Here is a 23,606-nt window from a genome sequence, read left to right as displayed (position 1 = left end):
TTTTTTTGTTTTATTAATATTTTTATTATTACAAGTTCATAAACGTTGAATTTTCAATATGTTATTGTTTAAAATACATTTTTTTGATATTCGTTTGATTTTTTGTTGTTTTCTTTGTTTAATTCAGCAATTTTAAAACTTGATTTATTTATCATTGCGACTCTGCAACAAATTTTTCCAACAATAATCGAAATAAAATTGTTAATATAATACATTTTTTACATTTTCATATTCATTTTTTTGTAAATTTTCAACATTTATGAAAAATTAAACTTTTTGTGTTTTCTTAACTGTTGTGTGTTTATTAATCAATCATTTTTGAAATTTTTTCATTTCGAATAAAAAATAAAAAGAATATATGATTCGAAAGCTTCTTTTTTGAATTTTTTCTTTTTCTGAAAATATTAGTGAAATGAAAAAAACAAATGAAACTTGTTCAAATTATTGAAAAATGAAATGAAATTAACTTATATCATTTTTATAATTCACCAATAATCATTATCAAACAAAAACAATAAGAATTTCCAGGTTTTTCGGTGAAATATCAATAATTTTAAAAAACATACAAAATAAAAAACCATTCAGAATTAAAAATTGTTAAAATCAATCAAAATGATATTAAATATAACGAAATTTATTGATTTTAATAATAATTTTTTTACAAAAATATTTTGATCATGACACCCAGAATGGAAATGATCGGATGTGACTGAGTCACATCCAATTTGACTGTATCTTAATGGTATTAGATCGATCTAATTGGATGTTGACCGATCTAATGCCACTTGATGCAGTCAAATGAATCAAGTTCTATTTCAATTTTCACTCTCATCATTTTATCCACTTCCTTCATTCCTTTCCCCTCTTTCATTTATTTCTAAACTTTCTTCTTTCCTTCCATAACAAATAGTTTCATCCACTTTTCTTCTCTGAAATGACTTTATTTTTTGTATCACATCCATTTCGCAACTTCCTCCAGTGTTCCTTTTTTTCTCTTTAGTTTCACCCTCCAATGTCCATTCTCCTCTTTATTTCTTTCCAAAACAACGCAAACTGTTTTCTTTCAATTATTTTCTTCCACAATCTCATTCATCCACTCAATGCATCAGTCTATATGCCTCTTCTTTATTTTTAATGTTATCTTCATCTTTAACTTCCCAACAGACATTCATTCAAGGATTGTCGCATCTCACATTATATGCCAATTTTTCCTTTTTGTGGGATTCATGAATCATTTTTGTTTTATTTTTTTAAAAATTTTCTAACAATCGAAATATCTCATAATTAAATCTCTTTCGTTCATATTCATCCTTTATCGTAGTTCTTTGATAAAGACTTTTTTTTTATTTTATTTTTATTTTTGTTCCTTTCAATAGCAATCTTCAATAATCACAGGATCGAATATTAAAAATCTTTCTTTAAAAGGATTTCTTTTTTGACAAGATAGAATAAAGTTGATGAAAGAGTTCATAAAAACTGACAAATATTATAATGTTGAATTTCCTATTTCAAGTCACCCAAGAATTCATTCTTTTTATTCATATTTCATTTCTCATGAATGATTTTTATTTTAAAAAGTTATGCAATAATAGAAAATATTCTTGACTTTGCGTTATTTGCTGTGGCATAAGACAAAATTGAACCAGTTTTGAATTTGAATTCAAAAATTTATGATTTTATTGATATATGTAATTAATATAAAAATTCGATATTCAGGATAATAATCCAAAAATCTGAGTATGAAAAAGATAACTTAAAATTATATTTGTATTAATTTTTTGAAAAGTTCTTATTGTTAAATTTTCAAATAAAATATAATTTTAATATTTCCATCATATTTCTGTTCCCACATACAAAACTTCACTGAAATTGAAATAATAACATTGTGAAGGTTTTGTTTCCATTTCAGTGAAGTTTTATTCGTGGGAACAGAAATATGATTAAAATGTGAAATTTTTGTTTTATTGGAAAATTGAACAAAAGGAACTTTTCAAAATAATTTAGACATACAGTCTAAACCGGATATAATCACGTCGAATATAATCACATTCGTTTATAGTCACATTTTTCCTTGCACCGACATTTTTGGTCTATTTTTCATTCATTTTCCATCGCATATAATCACAGGGCTGCAAATATATAATCACATTTTAAATTATTATGGGTGATTTTTTCATTGAGAAATCGATTTTTTGATCAAAAATCTCAATTTTTCGCATTTTCAAAAATGTACTCAAATAAGTCAAAATAATGTGTATTAATGAAAAAAATTCATTTCGCAAGTGAAAAATGCGTTTTGATGAAGAATTTTCAAAAATGAAAAAATCGACCCAAAATTAATTAATTAATTAATTAATTTTTATTTTTTTCTGTGTTTAGCAGTATCGTGTATAATCACAATCGGATATAGTCACAAAAAGTTGTGCAAAAACCGATGTGATTATATCCGGTTTAGACTGTACTCCAAATGTTTAAATGGGGGAAAATACAGACTTTCAAGCTTTTTATGCACAAAGCACAAAATTATTGCTTCACTCATAACTTTGTATTACTTTCTCAGATTACAAATTTATTTTGATTTTCATATCTGTTAACAGGCATTGTTGAAATCAAAACATCAAGTGTGGTGACATTTCACGAATGTCAAAAAATAAAAATGGGTTCATTTATTGATATTCGTGAAATGTTGGAAAACTTTATGTTTTGATTTAAAGAATGAACGTTTAAGGATATCAAAATCAAATTTATTTTGAAATCTGAGAAAGTGAAATAAAGTTATGAGTGAAACAATTTTTTCATGCTTTGTGCATAAAAAGCTTGAAAGTCTGTATTTTCCCCCATATACAAACGAATAATCGTTTAAACAACAAGAATCGTTTTATTTTTATTATGTTTGTCTATCATTTCAATAAATTTCAAAACAAATTCAAATGTGTCCTTAAAATCGTGTTTTTTGAAAAAATGTATGAAATGAGAAATAATGTAAAAAAAACAAGTTGAGAAAGTTTGAAACAACTAAATCATACAAAAAAAGAAACATTGTATTATGATATGAAAGCTTAAAACTTCCGATAAAAAATATTCGCTGGAAAAGCAGCAAGTCAATGATCAAAACATAAAATTATTACTATCCTCGATCTTTTTGAAAAACATGAAATATTGAAAAAAAAATACAGAATAAGGAAATTAAAACATTTCAAACATTTCTGGTTATTTTTTATTTATCACCGGCTTGTGTGAAGCTAAAAGCATGACAAAAAAGAAAAAGGTCTAGATAAAAAAAAAAGGTCAAGATAAAACTATAGCCCTAGATATATTGTCAGTGTTAATAATGGTGGTTTCTTTCAATAATTGTGGACAGTGGTATTATTAAAACAACTGTTGTTAGTTGGATTTCGACTATTTACCTTATAATTCCTTTAATGAATAAGAACAAATATCAATTTTTTGAATCACTCGTCCAACACAATGAAATTGTTGAATAATTGTTTTTTCTTTTTGGAGAAACTCGGAGAATCTTATTTCTCTGAGTTTCTCCGAAAATCAAAAACGTTTTGTTTTTAATTCTTGGGAGAAAGTTGTTTCATTTCTGTATGTCTTTTAAATTTGCATTCATTTAAGAAGTAGTTGGGTTGAATGAAGAAATGAAACTAACAACAGTTGTTTTAATAATGCCACTGTCCACAATTATTGAAAGAAACCACCATTATTAACACTGACAATATATCTAGGGCTATAGTTTTATCTTGACCTTTTTTTTTTATCTAGACCTTTTTCTTTTTTGTCATGCTTTTAGCTTCACACAAGCCGGTGATAAATAAAAAATAACCAGAAATGTTTGAAATGTTTTAATTTCCTTATTCTGTATTTTTTTTTCAATATTTCATGTTTTTCAAAAAGATCGAGGATAGTAATAATTTTATGTTTTGATCATTGACTTGCTGCTTTTCCAGCGAATATTTTTTATCGGAAGTTTTAAGCTTTCATATCATAATACAATGTTTCTTTTTTTGTATGATTTAGTTGTTTCAAACTTTCTCAACTTGTTTTTTTTACATTATTTCTCATTTCATACATTTTTTCAAAAAACACGATTTCAGAGACATTCATCCATTTGGGTGATTCTTTTTGAAAAGTCACAAATGTTTGATTTTCAAATACAGCATAATTTTCATATTTTGCTCAAATTTCTGTTTCAGCTCACTAATCTTCTCAAGAATGTTTGAAATAGCATCATCAAGAAATTGATTCCATTTAAGTTAAGTTTGATATTTGTTAAAAATATATTCAGCAAAATACGAAATTTTTGATTTATTTGAAAATTAAACATTTGTGACTTTTCAAAAAGAATCACCCATTTGTTAAAAATTTGTTGAAATGACAAATAAACATTATAAAAATAAAACGATTCTTGTATGTTAAAATTGTTATTTGTTTGTGTATGTTTAATAATTTGAATAACAAAAAATCATATATACTTGCTTTTCAGTTAAAATTCTTGAAAAGATCCTTTTTATTTCAATGCTTAATGCAAAAAAACGATAAATAAGATTTTGAATTTTTTCCTTTTAATATAATTTGACACAAACACTTGTTTATATAAAAAATCGTGATTAAAGCAAAAACAATGAAATGAGAAAAAAAGGTCAAAAATTAAATTGAAAAAGTTAAAAACAAGTCAAAATAATAATATAGGAGTGAAGAATTGTGATGCTATTGCTAAAACGTTCAGTATGAAATATTGGCTTCACAACAAGCAAGCCTTTGATCTGGGTCCTAATATAATAAAAAATTTGAATATTTTTTTGAACATTAAATATTTCTATATTATTTCCAACAGAATTCTGAAAAACAAAAATATCAAGAAGTCCATTTATTTTGTTTCTATTTTAAGCCTTTTCAAATCAAAAAAGCAAAATTAAGTTTCAACAACGAAAAAAAAAAAAAAAAAAAAAAAAAAAAAAAAAAAAAAAATTGAGATAAAATTTTGAAGTCTAGATAAAATTTGCACCCTATTTGAAAAGGAACAAGTCGATTTCTTTTCAAAAACAATTAAAAAAGGAAAATTCAATAATACACAAAATTAATTTTCATTTCGATACACGTATATTCATTCTTAATATTTTCATTGATGTTTCTCTGAAATTTGAAACAAATAAAAAAAATCTTCCTGAACCATAATAAAACTTATTATCCATCATTTTGTATTTTCTGTTTTTTCCAGTCTTCTGACTCATATGATCGTTCAAATGCTACTATATAGCAAAACTCTATTTTATGCATGCTCTCCTTTGAATGCAAAAGAGTTTTATTTGGTCTCTGTCAGATATTTTTTGTTTGCAGAAAATGAACGATTTTGAAGGCATGAAAAGCCAAAAAGTCTTCATTCGATTTGAATTCAATATTCCTTTTTGTTTTTTAGCCAATACTCAATTTTCATCTGAAATACTTTCAGTTCTGTTTGAAGTAGTTTTTTGAACAAACAACGTTTGCTGAGAGAGATCCAAAGCGCTTTGAGGATGAATCGGATAAATTTTCAAGCACATGGATCTTTAAAATCATGATTTGTAAAAATGACCTTCATCCGCTGGAGAAAGGGGAATGCAATGACAAATGATGACTTTGATACAAAAACAGAATGGAAAGCATATTGATCATTGGCAACAATCGCTGCCCAAACAAAATTGAAGATTTTTTATTAATTTCTTTTTTTCTTCATTGATTCATCTGTCCTTCGTTTTTGATGAAAATCTTTGAAGTTATTTTCAGAAGAATCAAAAGACATTTGACTTTCAGGAAAAGTGATGAAGAATTTGAAACAATGCTGTTGGTCAATCTTTTTAACTTTCAAAAAGATTCATTGACGAGCAAGGATTATTTTGCGAAAAAAGAAACGAAGCTCAGAACGAGATGTTTTCCAGGATATTGCAAAACAATCATTAAGAATCATGAAAGAGGATTGGAAGAAGAAAAGATATAGAAATGAAAGATTTGCGCTGCACAAGTAGGAAAACCATAGATGATTCGGAAGCTGTTTTTGGAAATATTGAACTCTTTGAAGATGAAGCATGGGCAACAAAAGAAATATGGAAAATGTGAAGACGATTTCAATAAACAAAACAAAAAAATTTGGAAGAAATAATGAAGATTCAGAAATAAAGAATGAAGAAAAGATTGATAAGGAAGATAGAAAAGAGGAAAAAATAACTTTTCGACACCTCAAAATGAAGTTTTTGAAACAAGAAAAGATTTTAAGTGATGGAATTATTGATGAAAATCAAATTCACTTCTCAAACGAATAAATACATCTCTCAGAACATTTAAAGTTTGTGAAAATATTGTTCATTTTCTTTTCCAATTTAATTTTTTAATATTTTAAACGAAAACATTTCCTTTTTATAGATATTCTTCTTTTCATTGATAGGAAATTTCTCCTTGAAGAAAGCAATATTGGAAATGGACTCAAGATGTTGATATTCCTCATTCATGCAGAATAAAATAAAATCATATTAATTTTTGAGTGATGAAAAAGAAAAAGTCAATCTATATACGCCGAATTAGATCATTATTTAAAGACAAAGCAATATGAATGACCTTCAATAAAGCAAATGAAAGAAAGGCAGGAATAATAAATATTGATAAGAGTTAAAAATTATTTGAGAATTTAAAAAAAATATGGTTAATAATGACCCATAATAATTCTCATGATAATGATTCTTTTTGTTTAAGCTGAGTGTTTGCGTTTGATGTTTTGTGGCACAGAAAGAAATGATACACAAAGGAATGGGCATCTCATTTATCACATTCCTGCTCAGTCCGAAAGTCATTTTTTGGAAAAGGGAAGTGTTGTTCGACTGTTCTGCGAAATGCACAACTCGTCAGTCGAATTGAAGGAAATAATGTTGGAAAAGGCAGATGATGACGTGGCATTTGATATTAGAGCAAAATCATTCCTGCGCCTTGATGACTGCTTGTTGATGAGAAAAGGAGGTTTCAATGGGCATTTTGTCTTCAATGAAGGAACATGCGAAATGACGAACACCACTTTGAACATCGAAAAAAGAAAGAAAAATTGCGATATGATGATGATGAAGAGTCTTGTGAAGATGGAAGTAGAAGATTCATCGTTGCTTGTGAGAAACAGTGAGTGGAGGAACATTGTGTTTTGTGGGAGTGGAAGCATCTTGAGAAATGGAGAAGGAAGTTTTGAAGGAATCAAAAACAGTGCTTTTTCAAACATCACAATGAAATTCATGGAAACAAATGAAATGCCAATTGAAAAACTGTCTATTATTAAAATGAGCAAAATGGAGGATTGTCAAGTTGAAAGTTCGATGAATGTGCTGGAGGGAGGGATTGTGAGCGGAACAGAAGGATCCATTGCATTTTCCTGCAACAATTGCACATTCCTCCACAATAAAAGGGTGGATTGGAGAGTGGGAAATACTGAAAGAAATTCAACAACTCAAACACAAACATATAAGAATGCTGAATGGAATAAATGCTCTGCTCCGTGTGGAGGAGCACTGTATGTGCATGACAATTCGAGTGCAACGCTGGCTGTTGAGAATTCGTCATTTGTGAAATGCAGTGCGACATCCACAAGAGGAGGAGGAATATTTGCTTTGAAGATTGGAGAATGCACAGTAAAGCATTCAGCATTTGAAGAGTGCTCTTGTGCTTCATCAACAAATTGCGGAGGAGCTGGAACAGAAATTTCTGGTATATCAATTCAAGTATTTGTTGATAATTGTCTTTTCAAAGACGGATGGTCTGGAAATGATGCTGGAGGACTTGGAATTTGGGAATCAAAGACTTTTAATACAAAAGATTGTGTTTTGAATTGTTTTTTCCAAAACTGCAGTGGGCATGACATGTACACTTCAGATGGTGGAGGTTTTATTAATTGGGATACAAGTGACAGAATTGTTGCTCGTAACTGCCTTTTTCAGGGGTGTTATTCAGCTCGTTCTGGTGGAGCAGTTAGCATTAGGACAAATGGATATAATGAAAATCTCTTATGGTTTTGTTTTTTCCACAATAACAATGCTTCTCGAGGAAATGATATTTATGTGGATGATAATTCCACAAACTCTCAAGTTGCTTTCTGCTATTCCACAAGAACTGAAGGCGTTAGGTACTTTGCAGGTGGAGAAAAAAGCGATTGGCTTCCAAATGAAGGGGGAAGAAGTAGATTTGTTGCTTCAAAGGAGAATCAAGCAAACGCGAAAGACACATTCAGCTGTGGGTTGAATGAATCTTGCGCATGCCTAACAATCAGCCATTGCATGACTCAAATGATTGTTGGATTTGCGAAAGAAATCAAAGTGCTTTCTGGAACAGTTGTGGAAGGAAAAGGAGTGGATGTTGTGGAGAAAACAATCACTGTGAATGGAGTTTCTCCATCCAGCTCATTCATTGAAACAAAATTTGAGGCAAGTGGGCTAAGTTTATTTTGTGTTGGAACAGGTGAATTGGCTGTGAGCGATCTGTCAATCATTCACAATTCGTCAATTGAAAACAACCGAAGAAGCAGATTATTTGAAGTTCAAGGGACTGGAAGGATCAATTTGGAAAGAACAAATATTTCGATGGATTCTGCTCATTCAGAAGAGAGGAGCATTCAGAACTCACTTGTGAAGATGGAAGGGGGAGAGTTGAGGATGAAAGATGTGAGATGGTCACAAACATTCAGCTCCACAAGTGTGATCTCATTTTCCCAGGAATCATTTGTAACATTGTCTCTGGATAAATGTGATTTCAGCAATATTGTGAGAACAACAACAGGATCATCTCTGATAAATGTGGGTGAAGGGTCATGTTCGATAACTCTTGAGAGATGCACACTTGATGGCTGTGGGAGTGAAGCCTCTGAGTTTGGAGGAGGGGTGATGATTGAAGTGGGAAGTGGCGCTTCATTGAATATGATAGGAGGCCTTGTGAAGAACTGTTATGCCTCGACCATCCAAGGGAGAGGAGGAGGGATTGGGCTGAAAGTGAAAGACACAAGCGCAGAGTTTCTAATTTCATCAGCATTTGAAGTGAACAGAGCCAAATGGGGAAGTGACATTTTTGTTGACTCAATCAACTTGGAGTCAACAGCTAAAAGCAGGAAAATCACTTCATTGACAGCTTCAATTGAAACGATAAACAAAATTCGGGGATTCCACAATGGTGATGAAACGATTCCGATTCCTTTGTGTGCTTATCTGATTCCTGTGCCAGAAGAGATCATTGTGAGCAATATTGATGCATTCAATCACTCTTTTTGTGGGTTTACTGAGTTTCCCTGTCTGACACTGAGACATTCTTTGACAAGACAAGAAGAGGAAAAGAAGATTGTTGTGAGTGGAATGATTATGATGAGTGATGAATTGGTATTTGAAGAACAGAAACATGAGATCCGAGGAAATGATGATCAAAGTGGTTGGATAGTCTCCAATATAAGAGGAACAAATACAGCAATGGTGACAGTTGGAGTCGAAACAGTCTTGTCAACTCTTATCATCTCTCTTCCTCCTTCTCTTTCACATTCCACTTTCATTTCATCATCTTCTTTTTCACTAACGCTGTCTCAATGTTCTTTAACTCTTCAAAATCCTTCATCAGAAATGGCATTTCTGTTCTTGTCCGTTGAGTCAGGAATCCTGATAATCGACAACTTCTCTGCTTCTTCAATCACTTTGAGTGGAAATCCATTGATCTCTTTATGTGGAAGCGGAACAAATGCAGAGTTAATGAACACCAAATGGTTGAACATGACGAAAAGCAATTTCACAGAAATAAGAAGAATAGCTGGAAGTGGAGGCTGTGTGAACATCGATAACAGCAATGATGAAAATTCAAATGGAGAAATAAATGTTGAAGAATGTAGTTTTGATGAATGCTCCGTGCTGGCTGATGAAAGCAGAGGAGGTGCAATCAATGCGCAGTTGAAAGGAAATACTCAAATGAATATTATTTCATGCACATTCGCAGGATGCACGGCACCAGCAGAAGAAGAAAAGACTGGCTTTGGAGGAGGAATGGCACTGAAGTCGATTGATTATGATTCTTTATTTGTGATCTCGTCCCCCATTTTTAATGCAGACAAGCCAAATATTGCGAAATATGGAAATGACCTGTTTGTTGAGTCATCCAACTTGACAAAGAGCATCACAAATGACTCACTTCCATTTGTGACTGAGAATCTGGATGATATTTCATTCAATTCCATGAGAGGGTTTGATGGGAATGATACAGAGAATGCTATTCCACTGGTGTATTTCTGGGAGCAATTGGCTCAGAGATATTTATCAGAGATGATGGAAAAGACATGGGTGCCTGTGGGTTTTCGGATTGTCCTTGCCTGTCAATTGATTATTCATTGGATCGATTGACTGAGGGAAATGAAAAGAATATTAACATCATTGGAAAAGGAGTTCTCCAAAAAAGTGTTGATCTCAGTGGAATTTCAATAAGCTCAAATAATAAAGACATGTGCTCTTTGGAATGTCACTCATCACTTGAAGGAGCCGAAGGAGCAGCAATGAAGATTCAGGGAGTTACAAATTTCAAACTGATGAAGTTTGTGATTCCATCTTCATTCTCAAGTGGAGTGAATGTTTTGATGCATGTTGGCTCAAATGAAGGATTGTTGACTGTGAAAGACTGCTCATTCACCAAAAAAGGAGATGAAAGAGAAGAATTGACAGATTATGGGCTGATCAAAGCAGAAGAAGGAACAGTTGTGTTGGAGTTTGTATCAATGCAATCACTTTGCTTTTCGCAGGATGTTATTTCCGTGTTATCAACAACAATTTTGAATTTGAAAAATCTGACAATGAAGAATCTTGAGCTGAATGGATCAAGCGGATTGAGCGTTTCAAAGAGTTCAGGGAGAGAGAAAAATGAAGTTGAACAAGATGTTGTTATTGAATGGAGTATTTTCGAAGAAGTCACACAAAATACAACTAACGATATTCCCATCATTAGAAATGACAATGATAATCAATTGAAAATACTGATAAGAAACACAACGATGAAGAGATGCGGAGGGTTGAAATGCGAAAAGGGAGGAGGGATGTTTTATGCGTTGAATGAAGGAGGAAGTCTTGACTGCTCATTTTGCACGATTTCTGAATGCTTCTGCTCCACCAAAGGAAGAGGTGGCTGGCTGTTTCTGGAATGCGCCTCGGTGGTTGAGCAGCCTCTGAACTTTGTGTTATCCAACATCACATTCAAAGACAACTCTGCATTGAGAGGGAGAGATGTGTTTGTGAAGTGCACAGACCTTGACTCGCAGATAAGTGAATCACAGTTCCTGATAAACTTTGGGGAGCCGTTTGCGAAGGATCTGGCGATATGGGGGTGCACAGCAGACAATTATGGGGATGAAGAGGATCTGTTGGGAAGAGTGTATGTGTTCAGGAGCGAATTCATATTTGTGTCTTCGATTGTGGGGAACAGCAGCAACAGCAAGAATTGTGGGGAAATGAAGAGCGCATGCTCATCGTTGAATACTGGTGTGAGCCACGTTATTCCTTCAGATTATTCTCAGTTGTATATCTGGAATGAAACAACACTAACTGGTTCGTGCTCTGCTCAAAAGGTGACGATCAAGTCAATGGAATCGAATAGGAATGCTGAGATAAAAGTGAATGAAATCGATTTTGCTGATGAAGGAGCTGTGACGACATCAGAGTCTGTTCGATTTGAGAAAGTTTCATTTGTTTTTGGTGGAATGCAGAATGTTGTCTGCTCGTGCTTAATTCACCAATTGAACGGATCTCTTATTCTGGAATCTGTTTTATTCTTGTCGGAGAACAGAACAACAGAGGATTCGCAAATTCTTTTTGATTTTTCTCTGATTGTTGTTGAAGAAGGGTTGTTTGAGGCAGAAAAGTGCAATGTTGGCCACCTGAAATTCTCGAAGCCTGTTTTCAACATATTGCATTCAGAAAGGGCAACATTTGATGATGTGGGAATGGATGATGTGGAATGCAAGAGTTCTGCGATTGAATGTGGAAAGAGTGAGAAATTGAGTGTTTCGAAGTTGGCAGTTACAAATATTGATTTGGAAGAAAGGAGTTTGATCTCACTTGAAAACAGCCATTCTTCACTTGTTTTATCATTGGAGCTGTCATCATTCACAAACATCAGTCAATCAACCAGCGGATCTTGCATTGTTTGCACAACACATCCGATGAGTGGTTTTGGGATGTGCAACTGCTCTTTTCATGAGTGCACATCAAAGTTGAAAAAGGGGAGCCAAGTTGAGACAACATCAGTGGAGAAGATATTGATCGAGTCGTGTGTATTTAAAGGAAGAATAGAAGAAAGAAACGAGAACAATTTGAATCGAGAAGGAGAGATGTGCAGATGGAATGGATCTGTTGTTGATATTGTGAAGAGTTCTGTGATGATGAAAGATACAACAATCTTGAATTCACCAGATGGTGGAATAACAATGAGTGGAGGAGCGATGACAATTAATGATGGAAGATTTGAGAATAACAATCCCTCAATTGAAGGATATCCATCACAGAGAAGAAACATCATCTGCTCAGATTCAGGAACATTGAATGTGATGAGTTTGAAAGGAGGAGATGGATTGGAAAGAAACACTTCACTTTGGATGTTGAATGATGGGTGCAGTTTTGAAGGGATTGTTTCTGAGAGGGCATCTCCATTTTTCATTCCTGTTCTGGAGAGTGTGGAAGCAAAAGAAGAGGCAGATAGAATGAAACTGACATTCAAAGGAATGCTTCTTGTTCCATGCAATTTGTCGTTCTCAGTTGTGAAGAAGAAGGGAGAAGAGAAAGAGATTGAACATTATGATTTTGATTCAAATGGGTTTTTGTCAGAAAGAGAAGTTGAAGGGAGTGTGGGAAAAGATCTCATCAACAGTTGTGGAGATGAAATCGAAGTGAGCGCTCATATTTTATTTGGAAATGTCGAATCTTCTTCGTCAACTCAGTCATTTATTCTGAAGAATGCAAGTGAAATTGTACAAAAAGGGGATGAAAGAATTGTTGAAAGTGGAAAAGAAGGAAATTCTTATTGGATCGTCATTGTTACTGTTTTTGCTGTGTTGTTTTTGATTGTTCTGATTATATCAATTGTTCTAGCTATTCGATGGAGAAAGGCAAGGAATGAAGCGAAAGATTTGAGAGAGATTGTGAACGACAACATCAGAAAAGATCCGAAGGCATTTGAGATGGTGACGATGGAGATGTCACCTGAAGAGCAATGGAGGAGAGCGGAGAGGGAGGCAGAAAAGAAGAATGAAGAGAGGATAAAGAAGAGGGTGTATGACAAGACACTGGAACATTCAGAGTCATCAGAGCATTTATTGAGTGAGAGTGGCTCCACTGAATACATCTTGGGAAGAGATTCGGACAAGATTCCTGAATGGGCATTAGAAAAGGAAGAGGTAGAAGAGATAAGGAAGAGAACACCATCACCATCCATTTCATCCACTTCAACTACTTCAACAACTGATTCAGATTCAACATTTGTTCGAATGGAGGATATGTGCCCAACAACCTCTTCAATGTCGAATCTGGTGGATGCAATGGCCTGTTCTTCTCCTCATGAGAAGCTGATTGTGGATTTGAGGGATTCATTGTTCATGCTTCTGCATGGAAGAAATGAGAAGAAAGAAATGGCGATTGGGAGTTTGAAGGAGAGGGAGCAAACAGCTGCCCAAATCCTGTTCTGGGTGGCAAATCTTGCTCTTCACTCCTTTGATGAAATGGAAAACCCTCTTCAATCTCTTGCAAATCTGAGTCCTCACATTGTTCTGTTCTCCGAACACATGGTGATCTGCGTTGTGATGCATTCTGATTTCATTTCATCTGATGATTCTGATTCATCCTCCATCTCATCATCAACAGTTGTGACATCAGCCAGTGATGATGATGACAGTGACTCTCTGCCCTCATCAGCGTTTGAGGATGAGGATGATTACAAAAAGGAATGTCTGCGATGGATGGCACCAGAATTGTTGATGAATAGGAAGATGGGAGCAACAAAGAAGTCGGTTGTGTTCTCGATTGGGATGATGCTGTGGGAGTGCCTGACGCTGGAGATCCCGTTTGGGGAGTATCCAGCAGAGGTGGCGGGACAGAAGATAGCGAATGGGGAGAGGCCAGACTTTTTGAAAACAGAAGGGAGGAATCAAGGTGGATTGATCATTGCATGCACTCGGACAGAAAGTGAGGATCGTATATCTCTGGGAGATGTTAAGAGAGAGCTGATTGGGAACTTTCCTCCAGGAGCGGCGATGCTCACAATGACAGATGCATTGGGGCTGATTCAAGAGAGCGAATGCAATGAAAGAGAATCCAATGAAATTGGAACTGAAGACGAATTTGAAAATATGAAAATTGAATAAAAACAACGGAAAAAACAAGAAATGGAAGAGAATAACAAATGAATAGATCAACAATTGGGAGATGAGGAAAGTGGATCAAAAAGAGGGAGAAATTGAAGCGGAAATTGAAGTTGGCTGAAAGGCAAAGGAGTTTGCAAAAAGAAATTGTTTCAAAGAGAATTATTGGATGGGACATGAAAAATGAACAGCCACAAAAAGCTCACACTTGTTCAACATTGGACAAAATAATCAAAAAAACAAACTCCCAAATTGAAATAGTTCTTTCAGAAAGATAGGCACTCAACAATCATGAAAGGATAAGTTGATTCAAGGAAAATGACTGACCCTTTGCATTTGCATGAGGAGCGACTTGCTAACTTAGCGAGTGTTTGAGCAAATGGGAAATGCACACTCAGGGTCAGTTCATTTTCTGTGATAACGTTTCTTTTATTGAAACTCCGGCTTTTGTGTTTTCGACTGCTTTTTGCAGAAACAAATATAGTGATTTTCATCATTTTTCACAATCAGAGTTTTTGCTTGAATATTTTAATTTTTGTGAAGAAATAGGCTTTTTCTTTGTTATCATCACTCTTTGTTTTAACTTTGGTTTTCTATTCTTATTGGAAAATCTTTTTGTCTGTTTTTTGTTCATCTTATTTGTATATATTCATGTACCTCACCAGAATTATTGTTATTCAGTTGCTTGTATTTCTTTTCTTTTTTCTATCAGCAACTACCATTTCAATTGTTGGAAATGTTTTTATTTATTTTTCTGTTTTTTTATGTTTCCATCTGTAAAAATCCCTAACAAAAGTTAAGATAAATCATTCTTTTCAAAAATCTTTGATATAAGAATTAATTAAGAGATGATTATATTTTCATTGAAAGAATTGTATGTTATTCATGAAAAAAAATTTTCAGAAATTAATTTAATATGGGATAAAATTTTTGCATTTATGAAAGAAACAACGATTTGTTCCAAACTTTTTCACCAACCTTATCATTATAAGTCTTTCATTCCCATGTCAAAAAAATACAGAAAAATACTAAAATAAAGAAAAATATTTGTTTGAGTAGAATGGAACAAAATTCATAAAGCAAAATATTTCGTCCCATATGTTTGCGTCCATTTCATAAGTTCGAATTTTTTTCTTAAAAAAAAATACTTTTTCAATTGAATGTTTCCTTTCGAAAAAAAAAAAAAAAAAAAATATATATATATAAATGGGATAAAATTTTTTGTTTTATGAATTTTGTTCCACACAGTTCTTTCAAAGATTTTTTTCGATTTTTTATATTTCAATATGAAATATTGCACGATAATGTTAGAATAATTGTCATTCGATTGCAAAAAATGTTTGGAACAAATCTTTGAATTTTTCATAAATGAAAAAATTTTATCCCAAATATAAATATAAATATGAAATAAAAAAATAAAAAAAAAAATTCTCATGTTCAAATGACAAATTCATCAAAAAGAGATAGGGTTTATGCTAAACATATTCCTCGTTTCTTATTTTCGAAAAATTAAAAATACCATTATAAATGAATAAATAACATTGATTTCAAAGAAAGCACCCAGTCAGTTTTCTTTTGTTTTTTCAGCTTCATCTTCACACCCAAATGTCCGAACCAGAAATGAACACCAACAACCATCTCTCAAAAAAAGCATGAAATGAAGTTGCTATTGAAATCTTTGTTGCAATGGGTGATTCAATCTTGTTGCTTATCCCTATTCTCCCGAAAAATCTCCTTTCTTTTTCCCATTTCTTTTCCTTCCTTAAAAATCTTTCATTATTATTTCAACTCCATTTCCTTTGAAAATGCATTATCAAACACTTTTTCTTCACCAAATGATTTTTTTAGCATTCTCCCATTGCACTTCATCTTTCTTTTTCTTCCTCGCTGTCTGCTCTCTTTCTCTCCCTCTCCCTCTCCAACAACTCCATGTCCAACATCAACTCAGCTCCACAAAACCAACAGACTGCCACCAATGGCGGGTGCATCTCATTCGCCTAGTCTGCCTCTACCAACACATTTTCAGCGAGTGACACAACCTTCTCCACCTGCTCTGTAAGCGAGGAAACAAGTTCTGGAGGAAGAGGCGGAGCTCTCATGATCGAGTACAAGGACGATTCAGAAGTGTCAGAATCCTCCTTTTCCATCACCAACGTCGTGTTTTCAGCCAGCAAGGCCAGTGTAGGAAGAGATATGTATTTTGTGTGCCAATCATTTGTCGCTTCTGTAAAGGAACCCTTGTTCGCCTTCATGGGAAACATCACTCAGAAAGACAACTCGGTTGTTGGACATGATAGAACAGAAGCATTCGGTGATTAATAAATCTTTATCAACGGGAATACAGCTGACAATGAATACGTGGAAAGAATACTTGGCATAAAGGAAGTGAATTGTAAGTTGGAAAAGACTCCCAACAAGAGCATACGCAATGCGACGGGGCTTCTGAAGCAGGTGAAGAAAGTTGGAAAATAATATTGAATGAGCAGATATATTGTGAATTTATGTGCAAAAGAAGGCAAAGTCGAACAAAGTTATGGAGATGGCATAAACACAAAAAATAAGAAATAGACTCAAAAACACTTTAGATGGATTAATCTTCACACGTCTGCTGTAAATTCGGATGTTTCATTGAATTTTCCTTTTAAAAATGAATTTTCCTCTAAATCGCTTTCCTTCATCGTCTCACTTTGATTGCTTGTTGAAGGCTCGAAATTTTGTAAAAATCTGAAGAAGAACATCATTTCAATCATTTATTCCGTTCAAGAATTGCTTCGATAATATGCTCTTTTCATCTGAACCTCTTTCATCTTCCAAATGAAAATGACAAAATCGTCCTCCTTTTTTATTGAACACCATCTGATAAAATTTTCTTGGCTAAATATAGAATCATTTCACTGATGTATTGGGCCTGGCTGAAATTCTTTGTAAGAATGAATTTTTATTTTGCGATTATGAATAGAAATGAAAGACGAGAACTGGTGCTAAATTCGATGGTTGTTGACTGAAATGGAAATAACAATATTTTTATTCACTAATTGAAGGCATTGAAGAAGAATACGACGAAAAGGAAATTAAATAAATTTGTTAAGAAGGCCTTTTTTCATCACGAGAATCGCAAATGAAAAGAAGGCATATTTGGTGAACGGTCGTTGAGAGGAAAAACTGTGAATGAAGCTATTTTTTGTTCAATTTGCCTGTGATTCTGATTGTACAGCTTAAATGCATTTGATGGTCGATAGCCTGATCAAACTCATAGAAAGTTAAAATGGCATTGAAGGAGTTGAAGAAGAAGCAGAAGATAAAGTTCAAGATGGCACAGTTTGTGGGAAATGACAAGACGTAGAAGAAGTTGAAGAAAGCGAAGAAGCAGCAGCAGCAGTAGAAGAAGAAGAAGAAGAAATAGAAGTAGAAGTGGTCGTAGAAGAAGAAGAAAAATAAGAATAAGAAGGCAAAGGTGATGTAGGTGATGATTTGATAATTGAATCAAACGAAATGGAGATAACGAGGAAGATTGGAATGTTTTCATTTCTGTGTTTGAAGGACGTGACTCTTCGGCTTGTGCAATTGAAAAATATCAAAAATCAACCAGGTCGTATATGATGAAGATAATACCTGATGAAAATGAAGAGAATGAGTTGGCCGTGCTTCAACAGCGAAGAGGAAAATGGATGGAAAGGTTAACATTCATTCATCGATGCTCACGATGCAGATGATAATGCTTCTGAAATGCATTCTCTGACGCTCAAGGCACAAAATTCAATGGGCCATGCACAAACATAGAAGCTGGGTGTGACAATGACTTTGTTGAAAAACAAATGATGATACAAAAACCATCATATTCTCTTTCATTGGCTGTGGCATCGAAGAAAGCAAATTTCGTATGATAATCGTCTTGCTTGCTCAAAATGGCTGTCCCTTCGAAGAATGAAATCAAGATGCAATTAGGCAGAATGTTGTTCGACTGCAAGCTAATATTCGATAATAGGTTGTATCTTTGATGGCGTTTCTCCACTCTTTTGAAGCAAAAGCGGTTTTAGGAATTGGATTTCATCGCTTTCCATGTCTGTCTGGCTCAGTCCGAGAAACAGGAAAGCCTTATAAATAAAATAGATATTTTTGGGTTCTCCTTTTTTCCATTGAATTGTTGCTATTTTTTGTGATAAATATCCTTCTCTCGATATTTCCACCAACTTTCCTTGCCAAAAAATACCACAAATTGTTCTCCCTGCCTTATGCTCCCAAATTCTATTTAATTTTATGCAGATTTTGCACTTCACAGAATTCCATCCATAAATCGACATTCAATAAAACACAAGTTGAATTTGTTTTCACCTCATGTACCAAACAAAAATCATGAAAATCATGCATCTTGTGTAACTTCCTTTATTTCCCAATTGCTATGTAATAATCTGCTCCGTTCTCATCGTATTGTTCTCCAAAGCGGGGATTGGCCATTTCAACAATAATTCGGATTCCTGCACTTTGAAAAGGATACGGATGGTAATATCTTCACGATCAACAGAACAACAAAAATTACATACAGGACGCTTTTTGTGTTATTGATGAAATTGTTGTATTCCCCTTGGTCATCCAATTAACAAAAATTATCAGACAGAATTTCAAAATCGATGAATCACCATCATTGTCTGTTGTCTCCACAGGAAATAATATTCATAGTTCTATAGATGATGTTTTCTTACCGCTCTATCATTTTGCAAATTGGTATTCCAGTTCAAAGAAAATTATTCGATCATTGCATCCATAACAACAAACAGAAAAAGATTTAACTTTGCATTTTCAATAAATACTTGCCAATAAAAATGCAAAAAACGATGGTGTGAAAGCAGATATTTTTTACGACTGTTTTTGAGTTTTAATTATTCAACTGTTTCTTCTATCCAAACGTGTGCTCAATAATTGTAAATGTTAAAAATTTGTTGTTTTATATCTTCAATATATTTTCAAAAAAGCAGGAGACGAATAACACAAAAAAGTTCACTGGTGTGCAAATGCTGTTTCTTTTGAATTCTTGATGATTGGATTTATTTCTTTTAATTAATGAAGAATTGCTCTCTGAGCTGGAACGTTGCGCAAACAATGAACAGAAACAGGAACAGAAAATCAAAGAAATGAACACAGTGTTGGATGAAATGGATAGAAAAGAACTGAAATCAGTTTTCGCAATTGAATTATTCAGTGAAATTCACAGAATGATTGAAGAAAAGAAACTTTCGATGGAAAATGTACTTTTATTATTAAAGCACATGGGATATTACAAAATAATGAACAAATTACAAAGCAATGACTTTTATTGCACTTTATTGAGCAAAAGAATTCAAGAGATGATTGTTGAAGAAAAAAAGAAGAAAAAAGGGAAAAATAATGAAAAGCTGCTTATTGATCTTTGTGAATGCCATATTTTTCTGGATAATCATTTTTACCCCAAGTTGTTTTCTATATATGTTCCTTTCCTTCTGAAAGCTTCGTTTAACAGAGATGAAAGCAAGGAAACTCAAAAAGAAGCAGAAATGGCGTTGCTTGCTCTGAGTGAAACTAATCTGATAATGGAATGCTATTTTGATTTATTTTGATTTATTGAACTTTTATTCTTTTTGATCAGAAAGTAAAGAAGGGGTTATTCAGTGGGATCAGAAAGATTATCGAATTTCATCAGGAAAAACGCAACCTTACTCAGCTTGCGTATCAATCTGCTTGGCAGTTTTTGATATTTAGATTTATAACTGAAGAGGCAGTGAAAGAAGTGATTGGAAATGAGATGCATTTCGCAAGAGAAGCAATTGGAGAAATGGAAGAGTTGATAAAGTGCGTTGAGTGGAAGAGAAAAGAAAAGGAGGAGGAGGAGAGGAGAATTGAAGCGAAAGAAGTTTTTGCAATCATGAGATGGCTTCAACTGTATGACAGTTATATTTATGTGGGCGAAACGGGGGATGAAGAACTGGCTGGACTTGTTGGTAGTATTGCAAGGGTATTTCGAGAAGCAATGTGCAATTACACAAAAATATGCGACAGATGTATTAATTCGTTTCGAAATGTTGTGATGAACAAAGCCGTAAATGCTGAAGCCTTGTTGAATGGAAGATCTGTTGGTGCTGTTTTGGAGGAGGTCAAGCAATTCATAGTAATAAGACCTCAGTTTATTGACAGGATTAATTTTTTCAAGGAACTTTGGGCTAGATTGTGGGAAGGGGCAGAAAAGGAAAAAGTTGAGAGAAAACGCAAAGAGTTGAAAAGAAAGGTGTTTGACATGCTGGAGGAAGAAGGATATGAAGAAATCATCACAACTTATTTTGTTATGTATAAAATCCAGTTCAAATTCCTTCCTGACTCAGATAGATTAGTTGATTATTATGTGTATTTGTAAAGAAAGAAAGAAAAATGTTATTTGTTTATTTATTTTCATATCAATAAAATATCTGAATGAAAAAAGTTTATAGAAGCAAAAGCAATTTGATCATAATTTTCATATAAATCTTTTTCATGAAAATTTCAGGACTTTCTGAAAATAACGATTTTTTCTTCAAAAAAAAAAAAGAAAGAAAGAAAACGGGAAAAAAAACAAGAAATTCTAAAATAATTTAAAAATATAAAAGATTAAGACTTCAGAAGAAAAACCCAATCATTGATATTCAATTCCATCATTCCAAACTTCGCCTTATAAAATTTTCTCCTCATTTTTTCTTTTGTGCCTTTCCTTTTCTCTCGAACACAACCAGTTGAAGGTTCATAAAGCCGAAAGGTCTTCATAAAATCTTTGTTTCAATCATCCCGCTGCAAATGATCTCTCCTGCACAGTTTTTTTCATTCCAGCTTTTTCTGATTGATATTAAATCTTCACATGAAGATTATTTTTTTTATTCTCCTTGTTGATTAAAAAAATGATGCCCAACTTTTTTTGGATCGATGTGACATCAATTTCTCTGAAATGAAGGCTAATCATCTGCCAAAATAACAGAAAACAACATTGCCTTTTAGCTTTTATTGGAAACAGTATTTATAAGTGTTGCAGAATTTTATGTAAACAGCTTTTGAAGAAGAAGGGGAAGAATAAGGCGAAGAAGAATAAGATGACGATGATGACGATGAAGGCGAAGAAGAGAAAGAGGAAAGAGAATTTATTGGAAGAAGAGGAACGAATAAATGGAGAAGAAGAAATGGAAGAAGAAGAAGAAAGAAAGAAAGAAAGAAAGAAAGAAAGATGAAAGAGAAGTTGAAAGAGAAGTGAAATGTAATAAATTCGATGATTCACTTTTGATGCAACAAAATGACAAAAGGCGAGCAAGATTCATCTGAAGAAAATGCAGATAAAATGAATAGATTCGATTTATGTGATAAGAAGCAGCAACTCACAGAAGATCCATTCCTTGTTGCAACATGAGAATTTGTTGGTTGTTTATGTAAAAAATTCTCAAATACGAAGAATGTGTTCTTTCCATCAGCCAAGTTGAAAAAAATATCGTCAATGAAGAGATCAAAGGAGAAGGAAAAGAAAATGTGTTATCCTCAAAAATGCTGCTTGAACTGAAATTTCTCTGAGAATGAAGCTCAACATTAAAAAATGATGTTTTCTGAAATGGAAAAAAGATTAAAAAATACATAAAAATAATTAGTTTTGCATTGATTAAAAAATTCCTCAAAAGAACACATACACCCTCCCTATCGCAAATGCAGAGGATTGTCCAATCACTGATGCTTTCAATCTCCTTTTCCATTGTTTCCCTGTGCTCCTTTCTCCATCATCCTTTTTTCTCCTTAAATATCCTTCTTTCTATGTTTTCATCCATTTTTTTTTCCTGAAAAAAATATCTCCGAATTTTATTCTTTCCAATAACTGTCCAATTGTTGGCATTCTTCTTTTCATTCTCATCAAAATGCTTTGAAATCAAATTTTTTTTTCAGCACCTCTCCCAACTGAACACTAAAAATCTTCAATTCTCATTTGCTGATTATATCTCGGAATCCAGCTCGCTTCTGATGTTCTCCTCAGAAAAACAAAGGAATGGCCATTTAGACAATTTATCAGATTCTTGCGCTCTGTGAAGGCCACTAATGGAAACATCTTTGAAAATGAACAAGAACTTTAAAAATAAACAAACATCAATATATTTTCTTTCAAATATCAGAAATTGCTGCATTTTCATTAAAAGATACATTTCATAAAAATCATCTCCCCCAATTCCATTCTGAATGTCTAGTTGTAGCTGCCTCATTCCACCACACAAAATAATATCGCCTGCTCTGCAGAAAATATTGATTCACCGATATCAATTTTTAACAAGAAATATTTTTGTTCTCTCAAATCTGATGATCGGAATGTCCATTATAACAAACCAACAAAGATAAAACGTTTTTTCTTTCTTTCTTTGTTATTACTTCTCAAAAATCCAAGTGCAAAAAGACCTGGTTTAAGCACTTATATTTTCATCGTTGCTTTGAGCTTATATTTTGCACCAATTTATTCCATCCAAAAAATATTCAAATTCAAATCAAATGATGAATTTTCGTTTTTTTCTGGCTGCGATGTATTTTCAAAAATGCAGGAAACAGATAACACAAAAAAGTTCACAGGTTTTCAATTGCAATTTCATTTTAATTCTTGATTATTGACATTTTTTTTTCTTTCTTTTCTTTTTTTTGAAGATTTGTTTTGTGAGCTAGAAGATTGCGATGAGGAAGATCAAAAACGGAAAATATTTGATATGAATACATTGATGGAAGAAATGGATGAAAAGGAATTCGATTCTATTTTCACAATGGAGCTATTCAACAAAATGGACAAAATGATTAAAGAAAAGAAACTTTCGATAGAAAATACAATTTCGTTGGTGAAACATATTGGATGCTGCAAAGTGATGAAAAGCATGTGGGGTCTGAATTTGAAAAATACTTTGTTGTGCAAAAGATTTGAGAAGATGATAATTAAAGAAAAGAAAAAAAAAGTTAAAAACGAAAACCTGCTTGTTGGTCTTTGTGAATGCTATCTTATGCTCTTTGAAGGCATTTCAAAAGAATTGATTTCAATTAGCTTGCCTTGTCTTCTGAAAGTTGCATTGAACAAAGAGGAAAATGAGGAAACGCAAAAAGAAGTGGAAATTGCTTTGATGGCACTGAACAATATTGGGTACAATAAGGCATGATTTATTTTTTGATTGATAAATTGAATTTTTTTTTAATAATTAGTTTATCGAACAAAAATTGTATTTGGATGAAATAA

At 33.0% G+C, this 23,606-nt stretch overlaps 4 protein-coding genes across 4 annotated transcripts; 3 read left to right on the top strand and 1 right to left on the bottom strand.

Annotated features, from left to right (window-relative positions):
• Positions 1-6,866: 6,866 nt before the first annotated feature.
• Positions 6,867-10,379, top strand: MONOS_14633 (uncharacterized protein; the record flags this gene model as incomplete). The annotated part of the gene is made up of 1 exon (XM_067867449.1): positions 6,867-10,379. The coding sequence occupies one exon, from the start codon at positions 6,867-6,869 to the stop codon at positions 10,377-10,379; it is 3,513 nt and encodes a 1,170-aa protein (XP_067728971.1).
• A 98-nt stretch (positions 10,380-10,477) lies between these two features.
• MONOS_14634 (uncharacterized protein) lies at positions 10,478-14,377 on the top strand (the record flags this gene model as incomplete). The annotated part of the gene is made up of 2 exons (XM_067867450.1): positions 10,478-12,291; positions 13,177-14,377. The coding sequence occupies 2 exons, from the start codon at positions 10,478-10,480 to the stop codon at positions 14,375-14,377; spliced, it is 3,015 nt and encodes a 1,004-aa protein (XP_067728970.1).
• A 1,994-nt stretch (positions 14,378-16,371) lies between these two features.
• Positions 16,372-16,635, bottom strand: MONOS_14635 (uncharacterized protein; the record flags this gene model as incomplete). Its single annotated transcript, XM_067867451.1, has 1 exon — positions 16,372-16,635. One exon carries the CDS (start codon positions 16,633-16,635, stop codon positions 16,372-16,374), a length of 264 nt encoding a protein of 87 aa, XP_067728969.1.
• Positions 16,636-19,135: 2,500 nt separating this feature from the next.
• On the top strand, positions 19,136-20,837 carry MONOS_14636 (uncharacterized protein). The gene is made up of 4 exons (XM_067867452.1): positions 19,136-19,209; positions 19,348-19,375; positions 19,439-19,941; positions 19,995-20,837. The coding sequence occupies exons 1-4, from the start codon at positions 19,195-19,197 to the stop codon at positions 20,754-20,756; spliced, it is 1,308 nt and encodes a 435-aa protein (XP_067728968.1). The 5' UTR covers positions 19,136-19,194; the 3' UTR covers positions 20,757-20,837.
• The last annotated feature ends 2,769 nt before the right edge of the window (positions 20,838-23,606 follow it).

Source organism: Monocercomonoides exilis (assembly GCF_001643675.1).
Source record: "Monocercomonoides exilis strain PA203 chromosome Unknown scaffold18-1597598, whole genome shotgun sequence".
In the NCBI taxonomy this organism is placed as follows: domain Eukaryota; phylum Preaxostyla; order Oxymonadida; family Polymastigidae; genus Monocercomonoides; species Monocercomonoides exilis.
This window is presented reverse-complemented; position numbering and strand designations above follow the sequence as displayed.

What these genes read in the sequence shown, in the direction of transcription:
- MONOS_14636 (XM_067867452.1), top strand. An exon ending in TAACACAAAAAAGTTCACTG is followed by an intron (nt 19,376 to 19,438) that starts GTGTGCAAATGC and finishes TAATTAATGAAG; the next exon opens with AATTGCTCTCTGAGCTGGAA. An exon ending in GTGAAACTAATCTGATAATG is followed by an intron (nt 19,942 to 19,994) that starts GAATGCTATTTT and finishes CTTTTTGATCAG; the next exon opens with AAAGTAAAGAAGGGGTTATT.